Consider the following 21,597-nt stretch of genomic DNA (forward strand, 5'->3'; position numbering starts at 1 on the left):
TGAGTATGCCTTCAACACTCAGGCAGGCAGTTGTCCACTCTGCCTTCACCTCTGTGCAGAGCCTCAAGGTCAGCCAGAGGAGAGAGCTTCGGGCCTTCTCAGTTCTTTCTTAAGCATGTGCAGAGCCTTGGGCATGCACACATCCCTCCCCATGCATGTGGCCTTCTAGATCCCCAGGAATATGTCAGAGCTTTTCAAAGCCCCTATAGGCATCTTGTTCTCCAGCTTTTCCTTTTAAGCTTTTTGGTTGGCCTACTGTTTGCCCCACCTGTTATCCACCACTTTAGGAAGCTGCAAAGTTAATCAATTGACTGTAATTATAATTATGTTTAACAATTACCTCAATAAAAAGACTTTTTTCACTGGGCAAGCTCTGAGTCAAGTCAAATACAGATAACCTTGCAAGTGGGATCTTCTGGGGAGCCACCAGACAGGTCAGATAATGACAGTTCTTTGGACAGGAGGCTTTGAAAGAGCTCCAGCCCCATTCTGCTCCCACCTGTGGCTGCCAGGCTACTGGTTTTCACCAGGAATGCAAAGTGTTATTTTTCAAGGCTACTGTGGAACTGGAGAGTGCGGGATCTTAACTAGGGCAGATCAAAATGCCACAAAACTCACTGTTCTCACCAAGATTCAGCTGTTTTTCTTGAATCAACATTCTTTGGATTGAGCAAGCCTTTGGCTAATTTCCAGAGTTCTGAAAAAGTTGATTCTGACCATTTTTTTTTAACTTAAATTTTTTTTTTTTTTTTTTTTGGTGAGGAAGCTTGGCCCTGAGCTAACATCTGTGCCCATCTTCCTCTATTTTTTTTGTATGTGGGATGCCGCCACAGCATGGCTTGATGAGTGGTACACTGGTCTGTGCCCAGGATTCAAACCTGCTAACCCCAAGCTACTGAAGTGGAGCATGTGAATGTAACCACTACGCCACCAGGCCAGCACTGATTCTGACCATTTTTGCTAGTTTTCTCATTGGCTTTATGGAGGAAAGAATTTTCGGAGGTCCTTACTCCACCATTTTTACTGATGGCACATGCAAAAAACTGATTTTGTGTGTGTGTGTGTGTGTGAGGAAGATCAGCCCTGAGCTAACATCCATGCCAATCCTCCTCTTTTCGCTGAGGAAGACCGGCCCTGAGCTAACATCTATTGTCAATCCTCCTTCTTTTTCTTTTCCCCTTTTTCTCCCCAAAGCCCCAGTAGATAGTTGTATGTCATAGCTGCACATCCTGCTAGTTGCTGTATGTGGGACGCGGGCTCAGCATGGCCGGACAAGTGGTGCGTCACTGCGCGCCCGGGATCCGAACCCGGGCTGCCAGTAGCGGAGCGCGCGCACTTAACCGCTAAGCCACGGGGCCGGCCCCATGATTTTTTTGACCCCTAGTGAACTCAGAAGAAACCTGCCCACATGGGCTCTGAACATTCCTGCCTGCCCTTCACCTCTGGCCGTGAAGCAGCCAGACACTCAATCCTCCTGTCTGCACCCCGGGCCAGACTCAACCAGGCATGAAAAGGGTTCCCTACCCCTCCTACCTTCACACACTATCCTACTTCCCCTTCTTCCTTCAGGAGTAGGAACCAGAATGGCTAGGAAACTTCTCAGAAACTCTCTGTGGCCAGGCTGCCTCCTGGCCTTCTGAGGCCTCTGATCTCCCTCTCAGACCTGCTGCCTCCTCTCTAGGGGAGCTGTCAGGCTGTGGAATAGATGTGGGCTCCCATAAATCTCCCTGCCAAATTATCTAGGTGCTGGGTCTCTAAAAGGCTGAAGCAGAGCCACTTTTCCATGATTTATTCAGGAGCCCTGCCTCGCTCATTATCCATAACCCCTCTCAGTGGCTTTTCATGCAAGCTCAGACGAGCCCAAGCTCAGGCCCTGCAGCCTGTAAGATGGACCACAGTGGGCCCCACCCCTGAGCACTGCTTTGCCCAAGCAGAGCAAACTGAGCTAAAAAAACCCATTTCTGGGCCAGGCTGGTTCAGGGCCAAATTCCTTGGACCTGGATTCCATAGATCAAGACTTATGGATCCAGTAATTTTGTTGTGGTTTTACAAAACCAGCTTTCCTAGAAACAGCTCTGAGTAAGAGGGTGGGTCCTCACTGTACACTATGGGAAAATGAGAACAAAATCTATCAGGATAAAAAATAGATAAGCTTCGAGTCTTTCTGGTGAAGCAGAAGAGGTGGGGCACTGATAATGGACTGCAGTAGAGGGCGAAGCTTCCTCTGTGAGTTTCTTTCCCACCAGAGGGAGCAGAGGTACAGAGGATAAAAGGAGGGAGTCGGTGCAGCAGGAGAGATTTGCCCCAATGTTCTTACTTCCCGAGCCTCTCCCTGTGGTGGAGGCGCTCCTCTCTTTACCTGGCACTCCATCCTAGGCTCATCCTCAGTCTTAGTTCCCTCTCACTTCCTCCAGGAAGCTTTACCTGACCACCCCCCTGTGTCCCCAGCCAGAGCAATCACAGTACTGGCAGGTCCCCTCCCTGCCTCCCATGGACCGTGCCTGTCCTATTCCCAGCGGCTTCTCCAGGGCCCAGTGTGGTACCCAATGCATGGTAGGGGCTCAACAGAATGAAGGAAGCGTGTACTCAGGGAGTCTTCCCACAGAGATTGGAGCGGGCTCTGGGTGCTGGTTGGAAACTCAGGCTGGTTTGAACCTAGCCCTGATTCTAAAAAACCACATACCCCCCAAACCAAGAGAAGCAGCATCCCTCTATCCTCTGTTCCCTACACCAGGGAAGGGAGCCTGTGCCCCAGTTCACCTCCCCCTCCCTTTCTCCCCCACCAGCCTGTTGGGACACCCGGAAGGGCAGCTTGGTGGCGGAGCTGTCCACCATTGAGTTCAGCCACCGAGACCCTGTGTACAGCACCATCTGGCTGCAGTCGAAGACGGGCACTGAGTGTTTCTCAGCATCCACGGACGGGCAGGTACTGACAGGCCAGTCTCTGTAGGGGTGAGGGAGTGGGGAGCACAGTAACAGGTAATACAGCACATGTGCATGCACCAAAATCCAAAAGGTACAGAAGGGCAGACAGTGCAACGCCTTCCTCCCACCTCTGCCCGCAAGCCTCCCATCCCCCTCCCATAGGTGCCCACTTGCATCCATTGCTTAGTCTGCCTTCAGGAATAGTCTCTGCATACAGAAGCAAACAATCTGTCTTCCTCACTCTCTTTTTGCACACCTTACACATTGATCTGCACTTGATGTTTTTCATTTAGCATTTCTTGAAGATGATTTCATATTTCATAAAGCACAGCCCCATACCTGTTAAGGACTACGTTGGTTATGCCATAATTTATTTAAGGAGTTTTTGTGTGTGTGTGTGTGAGGAAGATCAGCCCTGAGCTAACATCCAATGCCAATCCTCCTCTTTTTTTGCTGAGGAAGATTGGCCCTGGGCTAACATCCGTGCCCATCTCCCTCTACTTTATATGGGACGCCGCCACAGCATGGCTTGACAAGCGGTGCGTTGGTGCGCACCTGGGATCCAAACCTGCGAACCCCGGGCCGCCGAAGTGGAGTGCATGCACTTAACCGCTATGCCACCGGGCCAGCCCATAAGTAGGTTTTTTGGTTTTTTTTTTTTTTTAATTTTTTGTTTATTGCAGTAACATTCGTTTATAACATTGTAAATATTTCAGGTGTACATCATTGTACTTCTATTTCTGCATGGACTACATCATGTTCACCACCAAAGTACTAATTACAACCCATCACCACACACATGTACCGAATTATCCCTTTCACCCTCCTAAGTAGGTTTTAATATTTTGTTGTTACTAAAAAAATGTAGCGGGGCCGGCCCGGTGGCGCAAGCAGTTGGGTGCACACGTTCCGCTGTGGCGGCCCGGGGTTCGCCGGTTCGGATCCCGGGTGTGCACGGATTTCGGGTGTGCACCGACGCACCGCTTGTTAAGCCATGCTGTGGCGGCGTCCCGTATAAAGTGGAGGAAGATGGGCATGGATGTTAGCCCAGGGCCAGTCTTCCTCAGCAAAAAAAGAGGAGGATTGGCATTGGATGTTAGCTCAGGGCTGGTCCTCCTCACAAAAAAAAAAAAAAAAAAAAAAAATGTAGCAACGAGTGTATTCGTATAGAGATGATTGCACACCTGTGAAGGTACGTCTACAGCATACATTCCTGGCAGTGGGATTTCTGGGTCAAAGTATATATGCATTTATAACATTGCTATTTATTGCCATATTGTGGGGAGCCTTTAAGAAGATAGATTCCAGGGCTCGCCCCTGGTGATTTTGATTTAGTCTGTTTGGAGTGAGGCCCCAGCATCTGGATTTTATGAAGCTTGCCCACGACTCTGATGATCATCTGGGCTTGGACCGTGGACAGTGATTCTCAAAGCATGTTTGCTCCCGCAGGTTGCTGGTAGCCCCTGTCACACACTCTTTTGGCCCCAGTGACTGACCCCAGGAAGTTGGAGGTGGTGGGGGAGGCAAAAGCCAGGAGAATTAAGGGACCTCAGGTCTCAAAGTCGCCCCCTCCTCCCATCAGGTCATGTGGTGGGATATCCGAAAATTGAGCGAGCCCACAGAGGTGGTGATCATGGACATCACCAAAAAGGAACAGCTGGAAAATGCCTTGGGGGCCATCTCCCTGGAGTTCGAGTCTACTTTGGTGAGCGTCCCTTCCTCTCCCTTCCCTGACTTCCACTGCTGGAGCAGCTGGAGCCAAGAGCAGGCTGTGGCTCGTGCATCAGATGCTTGTGGACCCTGGGCTGCTTCTTACCTGGGGCACCGGACTCCTCCAGGGAGGGCCATCCGCATTGTGGTCATCCTGGACCTCTGTGGTCTTTACAACAACTTGCCAGCAGGGGGCAGCAGAGCTTCTTGAGGAAAGAAGCCACTCTGAGTCCCACAAAGTCACTTGCTGACAGGACAGGATTCCAGAAAAGCCTCATTCTCTGGGAAGAGGCCTGCCCAGGACCAACATCAGGAGGCCACACCCTGCCTCTGCCCCTGCCTCGTGTGGGACCCTGTGCTGGTCCCTTCACTTCTAGTAGGGAAAGAAAGAGGTGATGGAGAGGGAAATGAAATCAGAGGGGGCTCCTTGGAAAACCAGAGCACGGGCATAATTAAGGCATTTAGTAACTGAGAAGGAACAGTAAAGAAATATGAAAGCAGTAATGTGAATGCGTTAGAGGAGGGAAGCTCCTAGAAGCAGCAAATGAAGACTCCCTCCAAAGCAAGAAAACAAATTTCCCAGATGGCTCTTGGCTTGGGCCAGTTCCTGGTTTATGTCTCACTGAGGCCCAGGCCTGGCTCCCCCTTAGGATTGTCACTGGTTTGCCTCCGGGCCATGTGACATCATTCCTAGACCTTTGGGAGGTGGAGGTGCTCTGGCCTCACCCCCTGCCCTTGGAGTCCTCACCCTAGGCTGGGGGATGAGTGTTGATGGGGTGAAATGGAAGACAATTTAACTGACCCCAACCCTAGATGTGGTCGGGATGGGAGAACTCAGAAAAACATTCTGTTCCGGAATCAGGGATTTCTAGGCCAAGTGCTAGATGTAATGACCCTGCCACCACTAGTCCCCACCTCCCCGACGCCTGTCACTGAGTGCACCCTGTGTGCTTGACACTCGTAACTGCCTTACATGATGAGCTTGTGTGAACATCCATGACCATCTTGTGAGGTAACATTATTATCTCGACTTTCCAGATGAATAAAATGAGTCTTAGTGAGGTAAGTCACATGCTCTAGAACACGGTGGAGCTGGGGCTCAACTCGAAGGCCCAGGCTCACCACCCCAACCCCACCAAGAAGTCTGAGGCCAGAGGCATGACGGGCCATCGAGATCCGGGTAGCTCATCTCCCTTACTAGCCTGCAGGAGCCCTGTAGTTCATTACTTACTTTTCTGGGCTTCTCAAGCTGTGTCTTCACCTCCCTTTGATCCTCAACTTGTAACCCAGTTGTTTTTCTTTTTAATTGTGGTAAAAAACACATAACATAAAATGTACCATCTTAACCATTTTTAAGTGTACAATTCAATAGTGTTAAGTATATTCACATTGCTATGCAACGGATCTCCAGAAGTTTTTCATCTTGCAAAACTGAAACTCTGTAGCTATTAAACAACATCTCCCCACTTCTCTCCCTCTCCCTCAGCCCCTGGTTACTACTCTCCTTTCTGTCTATATGACTTTGACTACTCTAGGTACCTCATATAAGTGGAATCATATGGTATTTGTCCTTTTGTGACTGGCTTATTTCACTTAGCATAATGTCCTCAAGGTTCATCCACATTATAGCATGCATCAGAATTTCCTTCCTTTTTAAGGCCAAATAATATTCCATTGTATGGACCTACCACATTTTGTTTATCCATTCATCTGTCGATGGGCACTTGGGTTGCTTCCACCTCTTAGCTGTTGTGAATAAAGATGCTGTGAACACAGGTGTACAGTGTAGCCCAGTGTTGCAGGGAGTAGCTAGAGGCTGGGGGGAGCTCTTCTAGATGCATGTTTTATATCATTCATTCAATCATTTACTTTATGTGTAAACAGACATTCAGGATCTTTTTTTTTTTTTTTTTTTTTGGTGAGGAAGATCAGCCCTGAGCTAACATCCATGCCAATCTTCCCCTTTTGGTGAGGAAGACTGGCCCTGGGCTAACATCTGTGCCCATCTTCCTCCACTTTATATGGGACGCCGCCACAGCATGGCCTGACAAGCAGTGCATTGGTGCGCACCTGGGATCTGAACCAGGGCCGCCAGCAGAGGAGCACGCGCACTTAACTGCTACACCGTGGGACCAGCCCCCAGACATTCAGGATCTTTATGGCAAAATGCCTAGTGGGCACAGTGGTGCTACATGAAGAGAGGGATGAGACTCTCCAGGGACTAGAAGAGTCATGGAGGGCTTCATTAACTATGGGGCCCATAGGTTCTAAAGAAGGGTGGGATCTGATGAGGCTGGGAAGAGTGGGGCGGTTCCCTAGGAGGGGGTGGGGCACGTCCTGAGCAAAGGCTTAAACAGAGGGTCCTTCCAGCACCTTCGCAACCCCTACCCCTGCCCCTCCCCAGCGGGCCACTCGCCACGTTGGCTAATCCCTGAGCTGATGTTTCATGGAGCCTTCCACTCCTGTGTCACCTCCTCCACAGCCAACCAAGTTCATGGTGGGCACCGAGCAGGGCATCATCATCTCCTGCAACCGCAAGGCCAAGACGTCGGCTGAGAAGATCTTGTACACCTTCTCGGGCCACCACGGCCCCATCTATGCCCTCCAGAGAAACCCCTTCTACCCAAAGAACTTCCTGACCGTCGGCGACTGGACTGCCCGCATCTGGTCGGAAGACAGCCGGGAGTCGTCCATCATGTGGACCAAGTAATGGAGGAGGTTGGGGATGGGAGGGGGAGGTGAGGAGTGGAGGGGACAGAGGGGGCCCAGCCCAGCCCAAGAGCGCCCTGAGCTTCCATGTGTCCACCCGTAAAATGGAGAAAAGTCCCCTCCACAAACACCTGGGTTTATGCTAGGAAATGGCTTGATTCAGCCACTTCACAAAGGAATATGCTTCAAACCGCCCGGGTTAGTAATGATAACAGCCATGGGATAATTTTCGTAACCCTCAAGACAGCCATAGGTAGCCTCGCTCTTCCCACCACCTCACTGTGTTAGGAAACTGAACTACGGGGAGGCAAAGCCACTTGCTCCTGGTCTCCCAGATGGCGAGGAGCAGAGCTGGGGTTTGAACCCAGGCAGCTTGAACTGAGAATCTGGGCACCTCCTCAGGACAGCCTGGTGGGTCTCCTCTCCTATGAGGGTGGGTGGAGGGGAGCAGAGAGGGAGCCTGGGACAGAGCTGTGAGACTGTAGTTAGAACAGAGAAGCTTGGGGCTCTCGCCCAGCCTGCCCAGAGAGAGGCCAAGGGGATGCCGTGAGACTGAGACCCCTGGGGACAGTCCCACTGCCCCTGGGTGAGCCGGAGAGAGCCACACCTCACATAGATGCCGCAGTGCTGGCAGAACCAAGAGACCAGAGCAGAGGTGTGGGGCTGGGGGACGGGTGCCCTCCTAGCCTTCATGTGTGTGAATCTGGGGTTCATTTCCAGCTCATGCAATCACAGGCTCCTGCAATGTCCATGCCACCGTGGACCCGAATGGACCTCTTTGGTTCTAGTGGTTCCCAAATCTGGTTGCATCAGGATCTCCTGGGAGGAGTTCTTTATTTAAATCCAGATTCCAGATCCCCAGCCATGGAGGTCCTGCTGTATTGGATCTTGGGTTTGGCCCAGGAATGGGTGTGTTAAGGAGCTCCCCCAGGCTTATGATTCAGCAATTTTGCTTTTGGAGCAGAAATCTGGTCCAATCTCCCCATTCTGCAGGGGTGGAAATGGAGGCCCAGAGGGCAGCGCTCTGTTCTAAGTCTCATAGCAAGTTAAAGGGCTCTGTGTCACCTACCCAGGGTCTGGGTGGAAGTGGAGCCTTCCCAACACTCTTTGGATTCTGCAGGTGTTCAGGGTATGTGCTAAGGAGAGGGGAGAGCCGTGGATGATGAGCAGAGCACCCTCCCTCGCCTTCGGCCTTTCTCCAGGCCGGTTCCTGGAGGGCGTTGGTGGGCCTGTGTCCTACAGCCTGTGTGGCTCCCTCCCTCTCCTCCTATGTAGGACTGAACAGACTTAGCAAATAAAATACAGGATGCCCAGTTAAACTTGAACTTCAGAAAAAACAAAGACTGATTTTTTGATTATGTCCCATGCAATATTGAGGACATACTTACACCAAAAATTATTCATTGTTTGTCAAAAATCTCCAGATAGTTTCTTTTGTCCTGATAATTTCTCCCCCTGTGGCCTAGCTGTTCACATAATTAGTTGCAAAGGAGGCTGGGAAATGTGGTCTCTGGCTCGGCCACCACGGGCCCAGCTGCATCGCTGCAAATTTTAGACATAGACATCATTATGTTTATTATACTCATTCTCTTTTTGAGAGTTTTATGTTCCAAGGAGGATGGTGGCATTAACAAGAAGATATATCAGAAAACATGCTTGAGAAGAAATTTCAGCTGCCAAGCACCAGGCTCTGTTATGTATCTTTGCAATATCCGCTTCCCACTACCATCAGCCCCCCAGCCCGGTCCATTTCCTGCTCTACCATCCAGCTGTATGAGAGGAAATCTAGGACTTATTCTCACATCTTTCTTGCCTCACCATCTAAATCCAAGTCCTGACAGTCTCATCTCATGTATATATATATATATTCTAAACCATTTTATTGAAGTATAATTGACATGTAAAAATCTGTCCATACTCCACGCGTACAGCTCTATGAGCCTGGGGTAAGCACACGCCTGTGAAACCATCAGCACCATGGAGGCCAGAGACACATCCATCACCTCCATCCCACCTCCTTTATTATAATTATCTGTGTGCACTAAGAACACTTAACATAAGATTTTCCCTCTTATCAAATTTTAACTATACGGCACAGTCTTGTTAGCCATAGGCACTCGGCTGTACAGTAGATCTCAAGAATGTATCGCGTATAACTGTAACTTTGTACCCTTTGACCATCACCTCTCCATTTCTCCCTCCCTCCAGCCTCTGGCAACCTATTTTCTGCTGCGATGAGTTTGACTTTTATAGATTTCACATATAAGTGAGACATACAGTATTTGTCTTTCTGCGTCTGGCTTATTTCACTTTGTAATGTCCTCCAGGTTCGTCTATGTTGTTGCAAATGTCAGGATCTCCTTTTTTAACGTTGAATAATATTCCATTGTATGTATATGCCACATTTCCTTTATCCATTCACCCATCGATGGACATTTAGGTTGTTTCCATATCTTGGCTATTGTGATGCTGCAATGGACATGGGACTGCAGGTATCTCTTCAAGATCCTGTTTTCATTTCCTTTGGATAAATACCCAGAAGTAGAATTGCTGGGTCATATGGCAGTTCTATTTTTAATTTTTTGAGGAACCTCCATACTGTTTTCCATAGTGGCTGTACCACTTTACATTCCCACCCACAGTGCACAAGGGCTCCCTTTTTTCTCCACATCCTCGCCAACACTTGTCTTTTGTTTTTCTAATGATAGGCATTCTACCAGGCGTGAGGTGGCGTCTCACTGTGGTTTGGATTGGCATTTCCCTGATGATTAGTGATGTTGAACACCTCCTCATGTGCTTGTTGGCCGTTTGTATGTCTTCTTGGGGAAACATCTGTTCAGGTCCTTTGCCCATTCTTTAATTGGGCTATTTGTTCCTTTGCTGTTGAATTATATGAGCTCCTTATATATTTTGGATATTAACCCCTTACCAGATAGATGGTTTGCAAATATTTTCTCCCATTCCATAGGTTGCCTTTTCATTTTGTCGGTTGTTTCCTTTGCTGTGCAGAAGCTTTTTATGTTGATGTAGTCCCACTTCTTTATTTTTGCTTTTGTTGCCTGTGCTTTTGGTGTCATATCCAAATATTCATTGCCAAGACCAATGTCAAGGAGCTTTTTCCCTATGTTTTCTTCTAGGAGTTTTATGTCGTACATTTAAGTTTTCAATTCATTATGAGTTGATTTGTGTATATAGTGTAAGATAAGGGTCCAATTTCATTCTCCACTGCAGAAATCTTGGAAATCTAGATTAAATCAAGTAGGAAGTATAACACTCCCCTAATCTCAATATTATGAAGTTTTCTGGGCACGTCTTTCCTCTGACTCCTTTCAGTGAGTCCCACAGCTGGGGAACTGGGGCCCAGATCCAGCAACAAGTATCTGTTCCCTCAAGTTAGCTGTGGAGAAACACCAGTGGCCAGCCCATGAGAAGGACCATACCCAGAGCCCTTTAAAGTGCGTACCATGAGCTGTGGGTGGGTGAGGTTGGCAAGGCTAGAAGTCAGACACAAGGAAGAACTTCCTGCCCAGCAATGAGACCCAGGAGCCTGAGAGGGGCTGGGTGAGCAGGCTCCGCGGCCTCTCTGTCCATCCAACCACAGCCACAGCGGTCCCTGACTGGTGGCCCCCGGCTCCCCACAGGTACCACATGGCTTACCTCACCGATGGCGCCTGGAGCCCGGTAAGGCCGGCAGTTTTCTTTACCACCAAGATGGACGGGACTCTGGACATCTGGGACTTTGTGTTCAAGCAGTGTGACCCCGCCCTCAGCCTGAAGGTCATGTACACCTCCCTCCCCATGCATCCAGGCCCTCCAGCCCTGGTGGCATGACAGAATCACCTGGGGGAAATTAAAAAAGCAGATGCCTGCCTCTCCTCCCACCAGGCCTATTCCTTCAGAAGCCCTGGGCCTGGGCTCCTGGCAGCTGACCCTTCCAGCCTGGGCTAATGTTATCATATTAGTTATCATAACCAGAGCCTAGACCCGCTGGCCGGGGCCGTGGAGGGCAGGGGGTTTGGGAAACCGCGGGAAGAATGTGGGCTGGACTGAAGGGGTGGGGTAAGGTGGGAGAAGAGGCTGGGGGCGAAGGGTCTTGACAGCCAATCTCAGAGTGTGAACTTCATCCTGTGGGTCTGGGGGAGTCACCCAGGGTGTTTGAATCGGGCTGCTTGGCTAAGCCTCCCCAGGGGCAGGTAATCAGACAAAGGGTTACTCTGCTCCTCTCTCCTCCCCCACCCGGGTCTGCCTGACCCCTCCAACAGGTGTGTGACGAGGCTCTCTTCTGCCTCCGGGTGCAGGACAACGGGTGTTTCATCGCCTGTGGCTCCCAGCTGGGGACAGCCACACTGCTGGAGGTCTCACACGGGCTCTGCACCCTCCAGAGGAATGAGAAGAACACAGCTTCTTCCGTGAGTGCCTGGTGCCAGGGGCGAGGGGCACTCCAGTCATGTCTTGACCTGGCCCCATGGCAGAGCAGGCCAGTCAGAGAAAAACATACGGCCCCTCCCTCTCCCCTCCTGGGAAATGGGTGGACATTGTCGGGGAGGCAGCGTGGTGTCCTGAAATGAGCACAGTAAGCGGATGTTAGGAGTGTCTGAATCTGCCCTGGCTCAGCCACTAAGCAGCTAAGTGGCCCTGAACAAGTCGCCTTTCCTCTCCAGGCTTTAATTTTTCAGCTGCAAATCAAAGTGGTTTGACTAGGTCAGTTGGTCTAGTTGCAAACAATATATTTTTTTGCAGTAGAACCTGTCAAACGAAGGCTTGGGAGAATGGCAATAGAGAGGACAGAGGGAAGGGGGCTGCCCTGGGGAAGGGGCGCCAGGGGCTGAGATCCGCCACTGCACCCCACCCTGGCGGGTAGCCCTGGGGCGTCACGGCCCCAGAACCGTGGGGCACGCTGTGGAGCTGACAGCCCTGGCTCCGCCTGAGGTTGTGGTCCCACTGCGGAGCTGGTCCTTCGTGGGCCCACGGCCGCCATGTTGCACAACTCCAGAGGGCGTTCTTCACGCTGTTGTCCATGTTCTTGGAACTCCTTGGAATTGAGTAACTTGGCGTCCCTGCTCCCGCCTTCTGACCCCAATATTTAGCCCTCCTTTCTTGCTATTAGCCCTGAGTATAGACCTCTTTGGGGGCTGCCTTGAGTAGAGCCGGGAGACTCCAGCCTGGCCCCTGTGCTGGGAGCCACTGGCTGCCCACCCTCTTCCCACGAGCCTCTCTCTCCCCGTGTACCCCAGATATTTGAGCGCGAGACCCGGCGGGAGAAGATTCTGGAGGCGAGGCACCGAGAGATGCGGCTGAAGGAGAAAGGCAAAGTGGAGGGCAGGGATGACGACCTGAGGGAGGAGCAGCCCGCCGTCAACCTGGAGGAGCTGGTCTCCAAGGCCGAGGAGGAGTTCTTTGACATCATCTTCACGGAGCTGAAGAAGAAGGAGGCGGAAGCCATGAAGTCCAAGCTTGTAGGGGCCTTGAGCGGGGGCCTGGGTGGGCCGGGTGGGAGCCAGGGCGCCTGAGTTCTGCCTGCTTGCTGACCTCCTGGGTGACCTTGAGCAAGTAGCCTTACCAGGTGGACCTTCATTTGTCCATCTGGCAAATGGGAGGAATTCCTCTCTTCCTCCTGAGGAATCCTCAGTCTCCAAACAGACTTCAGGCTCTGTGAGAGTAGGAGTCATGCTCCTTGCTTCTTGGAATGCTCTTCCCACCAGTGGGCACCTTGAACATGCGTGTGACCGCCTGAATGAGGATCCCGGGCTAAGTGAGCTGTCAGATGAGTGAGCCTTGAGGCCTGCAGAGGAGGGACTGTGAAATCTGTGGTGTGGCGTGTGGAGGGCATGCTGCTCACCCCGCCTGGTGTCAGGGGTGGTTTGTGCTGAGCTCATCCCCATGGCCCCAGCTTTAAAGCACTTTCTCACTGTAACGCCTGGCCCGGTCACTGTACTTCTCGGCTCCTGAATTTTCATCTGGAGAAGGAGGAGATTGAGCTATAAAGATGGTGTCTGGTCACTTCCCAGGCCATCTTCTGTACCAGGGGACAGAGGAAGAAAAGGCATTGTCAGTCTGGGCCATCGCCTTTAGGGGCCCACAGACAAGATGCTAAGATGTGAACAAGTGAGAGAACAGCACGGAAGGAAAAGAACAAGCGAGTGTATGCCAGTATCTACCCTTGTGAGCAGGACCGACTACATAATTTGGGGGCATGGCCCAGTGCAAAATGAAAACGTGGGGCGCCGTGTTCAAAAAGTATTGAGAAGTTTGATGGAGGCCGGCCCGGTGGCCTAGTGGTTAAGTTCAGCACGCTCTGCTTTGGCAGCCTGGGTTTGGTTCCCTGGTGTGGACCTACACCACTCATCAGTGGCCATGCTGATGACCCATATACAAAATAGAGGAAGACTGGCAACAGATGTTAGCTCAGGGCAAATCTTCCTCAGCAAAAAAAAAGAAAAAACAAAAAGGATTGAGAAGTTCAAGATAATGGCAGCAGAACGTTAAAGCAAGTGTGGGGCCCTTGTGAGCACAGGCCCCATGTGACCGCATGGGGCGCCCCCTCCCCCCGACGACACCAGCCCTGCTTGCACATCTGTGTGGCACGTTCTCAGGCACTAATGGAGTGGTCAGGGTGACAGAAGACGGGTGAGCACATGGGGAAGATAATCAGTTTCATCTCGTGACTTCTTCCCTCTTCTGTCCCCCTCACCCCCACAATGGGGTAGGGCCAGGCTGTGATTTCTGCCGGAAGTACTTGGAGACGAGCAGCTCCATTCTCATGCTATCTGTGTGACACAGGCGGGGCAGGGAGTTCCCTCCGTTTATGGCAGAGTTATGGCAGAGGCGAGACTGTTGTCCTGGCTTTCTGACCCGCAGCTGCGGGCTCCTCCCACCCACACCTCTGGGCCCTCCAGCCCCCAGAGGACAATGCCGACATTGACCCCCTTCTGCGGTGCGCTGCGGCTGACAGACACCGTGCTGATGCTGGAGGTCCCGAACGTGCTCCTCACAGCAGCCTGAACTCTCTAGACGGAGAAGCCGAGCCTCGGAAGGGGTTAAGGTTCACAGAACTGGCCCCCTCCCTCTCTGCCAGCCACACATGTCCCGCCTCTCTCCTAGTTTTGTGCAGTTGGCCAGAAATTCTGGAGTCGGAGCTGATAAAGCAGCACTGAGTCCTTACACCCATTATGTCTCATCCCGGCCACAGCCCTGTGAAGAATCATGTCCATTTTACAGGGGAGGGGACCAAGGAGACCCAGGAGGAGCTAGCCCGAGGTTGCCCAGTCAGCAAGCGACAGAAGCAGGACTTGTACCCAAGTCTGTTGGACGCCCAAGGCCGTGCCCGCTGTCCACACCCGCTGGCCCTGAGCACCCACTAGGCCCTCAAGGCCATGGCGCTGGCCGCAGGGTCTTCTGGGCGCTCGGCAATCCATGCCTTGGCCCGTTAGCTGTTTCTGGCCTCAAAGGGTTAATTTTCTGGGGTGCAGGGGAGGCCTGCCCCCACCCCACACACAATTCTGCGCTGTCTTTTCTTGGCAGGAACAGCCAAGTCTGGAGACAGACCAGGAGGTGGAGGGACAGGATGAAGGGGAGGAAGAAGGAGGTGATGAGGAGACTCCAGCCTAGAAGGTCAGCCCTGACTGCAGCCCCACTCACCAACGTGCCTCCGTTTCCCACCTCTTGGCACTGCCCTGGTTTTACAAGTAGGGGCTGAGCTCCTCCAAGTGTCACTGCAGGGAAGGCCCTGACTCAGCCCTCACGCCCCACAGATCGCTGGCTCACACTGACTCACTGAGCCGAGTCCCCAGTGAGCCCCTGGAGGGAGGGAAGGGGCAGGGCTCATCCCTCAGCTGGAGCCCCTCGTCTCAGCCACCCCGGGCACACCCCGGCCGACTCGGTCCCACACTGCCTTTCAGGCTGGCCCTGCATGGTCTCTTGGATTCAGCTTCTCGAGAGCTTCCCCAGCAATCATTTTCTCTCACAAGCTTGCGAAGCCTGGGCTGGGCTCACCACGGCCCTGGCGGGGCCTTGGAAAGACCTGTGGGTGGGGAAGGGGTCCCTCCTTCTTCCTTAGTGACCCTCCCACCCACATACACCTCAGGAACAGAAAGTCTGTCCACTTCTGAAATGTCTTCCCAAGTAACTCCCCCGGGCATGTTTACCTCCAAGGGGGTGAACCAAGCTTGGTTGTTATTGTGCACTGCAAGCTTTCTATTACCTTAATCCCTGTAACATTAAATTAATGACAACAGTGCTAACAATTAGTGCTTACTACGCATCCTGCGCTAAGAGCGTCTCATGTTATCCCATGTAAGTCTCTTTAAAAGTCCCTGGAAGGTTTGTACTCTGACAATCTTTACTCTACAGAGGAAGAAACCGGTTCCGGGAGAGGTGTGGGGACCTGCCCACGTCACACAGCTAGTGAAGGGCAGAGCGGGTACAGGAGCCCAGAAAGCTCATTCCTGCCCCTACACAGTCAACGGTGGGCCGGGCGCTGTGCAGGGCCCATGGGGGCTCCAGGATGGGCAGTGAGCTGCCCTGAAACCATGGCACAGCAGGGCAGTCGGTGACCATTGCCAGAACTGTTGGTAGGGCAAGAGGGCACCTCAGACCAGCTTTGCACCAGAAGTCCTCTGACCACCTTCATTCCGTGGGTGTCAGGTGGTCCTGACAGGGACCCAAAGTGCCCTTTTAAAAATGCTTGTGTTAAGAATCTTACTGGGGAGGGAGCCAGGGCCAGCCACCCCTTGTGCCCAACGGAAAAAAAAAAAACATTGAGTTGCCACTGTGACTAAACCTTGATAAAATAATCATTGCAGATCACATTTATTGAGCATTTGATCTTCTCAATAGCCCCAGAAGGAATGCTATCACCGTCTTAATCCCTGAGTCACGGATGTGCCAAGCAAGACCCAGAGAGAGGGAGTAAGTTGCCTGAATCTCCTGGGAGCGAGTGGCAGAGCTGGACTTCAGACCACAGTCCTGGCCCTAGAGCTTCCGCCCATACGTGCTCCGTTCCTGGGTCTCCCGGGAAGAGGGGTGGGCCAGCCGGGGTTCCGCTCCCTGCCCTGTGTTGCCACCCAAGCAGAGGATGCCCACACATCACATATCCTGCTCTGTACAGTCTCCTGTGATAGGCCTCATTGTGCGAGGACACAGGGAGCCCCAGAGCTTCCATGGATCGGTGGTTTCAACTGAGGGTGATTTTTGCCCCTGATGGGACACTTTGCCGTGTCTGGGGACATTTTGCATTGACATAACTGGTTGGAGGGTGCTGCTGGCATCCAGTGGGTAGAGGCCAGGGATGCTGCTCAACATCCTACAGCACACAGGATAGCCCCACCACAAAGAATGATCCGGCCCAAAATGTTACTAACGCTGAGGTGGAGAAACCTGACTTAGAGAGAAAATCTATCCAAGTGAAATGTCTCAGGAGAAAGTCGGAGCTCCCTATTGCGTTAGCGCGGGCACACCAGTGGACCCCTCAGTGAGCTGCTGGGACGATGAGCTCCAAGAGGGAACATTCTTTTGCTGTACTAGAATTTTGGCCTTTGGCTTGTGCTTGCAAAGGCGGGCCACTGCTGGGCCTGCAAACCCTTCACTGTGGGTACAGAGAGCGCCACTGTGCCAGAATGGCATTTGAGGAATGGGCGTGGGAGAGGAGAGGAGGGCCCGCAGACATCGCTGGGCAAAGAGGGGTGTGAGCTCTGTGGATGCGATGCCCTCGCTGCCCATCCTCACAGCCATGACCTTCACCTCCTCATTCACCAGCCTCACCAGGAACCTGTTGCTTAGTCTCTCCCAAGGGGAGCAAAACAAAACCACGATGCATCATTGGAGAACCAAAGGCCACAGGAAAACCCCACCGCCGTGGGCGTGGACTGTGGAATGCCGTGGACAGGGCCTGGGTGCGGCGACACATCCAAGCAGGGTCAAAAAGTGGTGGAAGCAGCGGCCAAACCCGAGCGTCCACAGCACCGTTAGGTCCCTCCTGACCATGCGCACCTGGGTGAGGGCGTGCTCCTCTTGGACCTGTTCTGCTCAGCTGATTTCACTCACAAATATGCCTCTTAGCTGATGATGCTTCAGCATGCAGCCGTGACAGCCCAGTGGGCTACGACGGGACTCACCGTCCCACATTCCCTTCTGTGTGGCAACTGGGTACAGCCTAGGGCAGGACTCTGGAGAAGGGCCCCCTTGCCTTTGTTACAAACAAAATAAAGCGCTCCCTGGGGTCCAGAGACCCCTAGAATGACGCTGACCCCTGGGGGGAGGAAAAGGTGACTGCTGGTTACCCACAGGGTCAAATCAGCACCCCCTTTTGGCTCTTCCCTGGTCCCTAGAACCAGAGACCCAGGAGCCACACCTCTGTGTGCTAAGGGCCTGCGGGATGGAAATGGGAACGGTGGACAGAGGCGGGGTTTTATGGAGCTTACAGGCAGGCGAAAGGGTCTGGATTTGAAGCCCGCGTCCAGCTCAGGCACTTGCCCTCTGGGTAACGGTGCCCTCACTCAGCACTGTGCCAGGTGCTGGCCACAGAATGGCAGGTACCGGCCACAGAGCCACAGGTACTGGCCATGAAGTGGCGAATGAACCAGACACAGACTCTGCTCTCCCAGAGCTTGTACACTAATGGGAGAGATGGAGAGCTGACAAATACACAGACAAATATAGATTGATAGTTGTGCAAAGTCACATTTTAAGGGAAAGCACAAGGTGCTATGAGAGGGATAATAGGAGGAACTAACCTAGACTCTAGCGGGGAAGGAGCTGTCGGGGAGCCCTTGGTGAGAAAGTGACAATGAAGCTGAGAGCCAGAACGAGTTTGAGGCAGCCAGGTGGTGTGTGTGCACGTGCGTGTGCATCTGTGTGCACGTGTATGCACACCTGTGATTATGGGGATGTACAGTGGAGGGGGCGTTCCAGGCAGAGGAGAGAAGACAGCTGGTGCTGCTGTGTTTGACCAAGTGGGAGAAGTCAGTGTGGTGAGCGAAGTCTGGAGAGACGGGGAGTGAGCCTGGAGAACGCAAGGGGCCAGGTGGGCAGGGCCGTGAAGGTCCCATTAAGGATTTTGACCTTTCTTCTAAGATCACTGAGAAGCGGGGGAGTGATGTGATCAGATTTGTATCTTTACAAAATCACTGGACTGCTCCTGGATGATGGCCTGGAGGGAGGCAGCACAGAGACCGGCTGGGAGGACGTCGGGGTGTAGGGTGAGAGAAGGTGACAGCTTGGAGCCGGGCAATGGCTATGGGGTTACTTATCTCTCTTACCTACCTCGGGGGATCATTTAGGGGAGTAAATGAAATAACACATGACACCACCACAATTGAGTTCAAAGTGAATGCTCAATCAGGGTCTATTACCTCCCTCACTTAGAAGCATCTGGTGGCCATCCAAGACAGCCTTCACCATGGGCAGCAAGCTCTAGGTTAGTGAGAGGGGCTACGAGGATGATGTGTGAATTGGTTTCTCAGGAGGAGCCCTTCAGCATCTGAACCCCAAACCCGGAAGGGGATGCTGGGGCTTCTGAAGAGAAAAATCTTCAATGGATGCTTTGTTTCCCAATGAGCCTCTTTCATTTCAACTCCCAAACTATAAGCAGCCGTGTCCAGCTCATAAGCAGGGGAAGACTGGTCCTTTGGGCCCTAGAGGGTCACAGGGCTTTAGAAAGCGCTCAGGGCTCCGTGGGTGGGATTGGAGGGAGGTGGAGAACACCACGTATCTCTGACTGAAAATATCATTGCTCCATGGGAATAATGGTCATTGATGACGTCAACACTCAGGAGGGCAGCAGCAGCGTTTTTGTTAGGTAAGGGAGCTTTTGCCTGCTGGAGACTTCAGATAAATGAATGAAGCCCTCAATGAGCTCAGAAGGGGACGTGTAAGATAAGTTTTGAAGGAGTTAGCCAGACAAATAAGCGGAAGGCGGATCTCCAGGACAGAGAGGCAGGAACAGAGCCCAGGGATGACTGACGAGAGCGGCGCATCCAGAAGGCTGCACGTGGCTGAGCACGGCCAGAGCAGCAGGCAAGGGGGGACGGGCCAAAGGGGAGGCAGGGAGGGCCAGGACTCCAGGCCAAGGAGCGGACACCATACGGAAGGCCATGGGAGCCACGGCAAGTGAGGGAACGAGGCCGATCTGTCTTCTAGAATGATGACGGTGGAAGTGGAAGGTAGAGAGACCACACAGGCTGCTGTGGCCATCCAGATGGGACACTGTGAGGTCTCAGCCTGCGGGCAGTGGCAGTGGGGATGCAGAGGAGGGACAGAAACAAGGGGATTGGATGAGGGATCAGACTCCAGGGCGGTACTAGTACACAGAGGGAATGTACTGAGCACTCATCAGGTGCCTGGGTCCCCGCCCTTCTGGGGCTTCCTTTGATGGCTTTAAGGGCATAAGTAAGAGTTTCACGGAGAAGAGAGGTCTGATATGGAGGATGAACAGAAGTCTGACAGCAGTTGGAAGGGGTGTACCAGGCCGAGGGGCCGGCCTGAGCAAGCCCGAAAGTAGGACCCAGCGGCAGCATGAGTTTGGGAACAAGCAAGCAGCCAAGGTGGCGAGGCACCTGAGCCCGCAGAGCAGAGCGGTGCGAGATGGGGCTGGGCAGGGGCTGAAAGGAGGTGGTGAAGAGCAAGGTGTCTGCTTTTACTTCCACGTCGGATCAACACCTTTCGAAAGTGGGGGAGGCCGAGGCGGGGAGCCCAGCAGGAGGCCGTGGCGTTTGCCCAGGTGGGAAGGGTAAAAGGTGGAGCCGGGGTGTGGCCGGGAGACGAGGACGAGGAGAAACACTTACCGAGGTGGAACCTCCCAGATCTGAATGCAGAGGAGGGGAAAAAGGAAGTCAAAAATGCCTTAGAGGGACGGGGCGATAGGGGACGGCGGGGTCATGACAAAAACACAGAAGTGAAGCAGAGGAACTGGTTTGGGAAAGGGAGGTCTTTGTGAGGAGTCTCCAAGTAAGATGGGCTGGGACCTCCTGCCTAGAGCTTCTCTTATTTTCACCACCATGGGCCATCCTGGGTGGGATTTATGCACGTGGAGGAACAGAAAAGAAAGAGAAAAACAGCTATAGTCCAGTTGACCAGGGGCCTCCTGTGGCTGATCCGAACGGATTAGATTCAGGGTCTGAAACGTAAGCCAGGAGGGCGATGACACATGACAAATGACACATCTTCAAACTTACCTGATTCTCACTGCAGCACACCCGTTTGCAAACCAGCCAGCCTCAGTGAGCAGCCTCCGGGGCAGCCTGGACCAGAGAACAGGACAAAACCTTGGGACCCCTGTGGGAGGGTATGGTTTCCAGCAAGCTTCACTTGGTTTATCTATTTATCAAATCCAAGGCCACAGACGGCTTCGTGCTGCTGTTTATTAATAACTACACCTGACACGAGCTCCTCAGGGGCAGCCAGGGAAGCCAGTCCCAGGGCACAGGCTGGCATCATGCCGGGCCTCTGGATGTGTGCCAGGCCGTCTGAGACACCCTGGGGGAGGAGTGGCTCTTCCTTACGCAGCTCCTTCCACGAGAAGTGAACCCCACTGGGCTCCCCTTGCCTGCTCTTTGCAGGGGCTGCCTGGCTCACTTCAGTGGGGGTAGGAGAAGACAAGAAAGATGGACCATCAGAAGTGAGAGGAACCCCACCATCACCCAGGAAACTAAGGCCCAGAGAGGGACAGAAAACGCTGGCTCCAGGTGGTTTGACAAGTTGGATGCAGAGCTGGAACTAGAATCCTATTTTCCCGGGGCCTCCTGGGGCCAGGAATCTTTCCAGTGTGCTCCCTGAGTGTGTAACTGCCGTCATCAGCACCGACAATGGAGACTGCTGCGTTTGACCTACGCTTTCTGGCACAGCATTGTGGCTCTTCCAGCAGGCAGGGAGCCAGAAGGGCACACAGACCCAACTATCTTGACCTAGATTCTGGGTTTACGGAAAGGGCCTTGTTTGCCCGTGGAGTACACGGAGGCGGCTCTTGTGTGACACACCCCAAGTAATATTAGAAGCTCCCCTGCACCACTCAGGTGGGCAGCCGGGGCAGGGACAACTCTTTACCCCTCTGTCATTGGGCAGTGGGTAAAGACACCACGGCAGAGACGCCAGCCACAGCCACGACGCACGCAGCGCCCATGGAAACACAAGGCAGCCAGCCGCCGCCCTGGGGCGCTGGGAGTCAGACAGACAGACAGGCATCAGATGTGCAGGGCCTTAGGGGCAGGGAGCGCTTCGGTCCATCGAGTCGCGCGGCCGGCCGGGCGCCCCCTAGAGGGC

General features: G+C 52.9%; 1 protein-coding gene across 1 annotated transcript in view; it reads left to right on the forward strand.

The window, feature by feature from the left end:
• Positions 1-15,209, forward strand: part of DNAI2 (dynein axonemal intermediate chain 2) — a 32,231-nt gene extending 17,022 nt beyond the window's left edge. The window contains exons 7-13 of the mRNA XM_058559432.1: positions 2,787-2,926; positions 4,508-4,630; positions 7,118-7,341; positions 10,986-11,121; positions 11,607-11,753; positions 12,579-12,800; positions 14,866-15,209. Of these exons, the coding sequence (XP_058415415.1) occupies positions 2,787-2,926; positions 4,508-4,630; positions 7,118-7,341; positions 10,986-11,121; positions 11,607-11,753; positions 12,579-12,800; positions 14,866-14,952 (1,079 nt within the window). The 3' untranslated portion in view covers positions 14,953-15,209. The remainder of the gene's footprint in view (positions 1-2,786; positions 2,927-4,507; positions 4,631-7,117; positions 7,342-10,985; positions 11,122-11,606; positions 11,754-12,578; positions 12,801-14,865) is intronic.
• Positions 15,210-21,597: the final 6,388 nt, after the last annotated feature.

This window comes from Diceros bicornis, chromosome 18 (assembly GCF_020826845.1).
Source record: "Diceros bicornis minor isolate mBicDic1 chromosome 18, mDicBic1.mat.cur, whole genome shotgun sequence".
Lineage (NCBI taxonomy): Eukaryota > Metazoa > Chordata > Mammalia > Perissodactyla > Rhinocerotidae > Diceros > Diceros bicornis.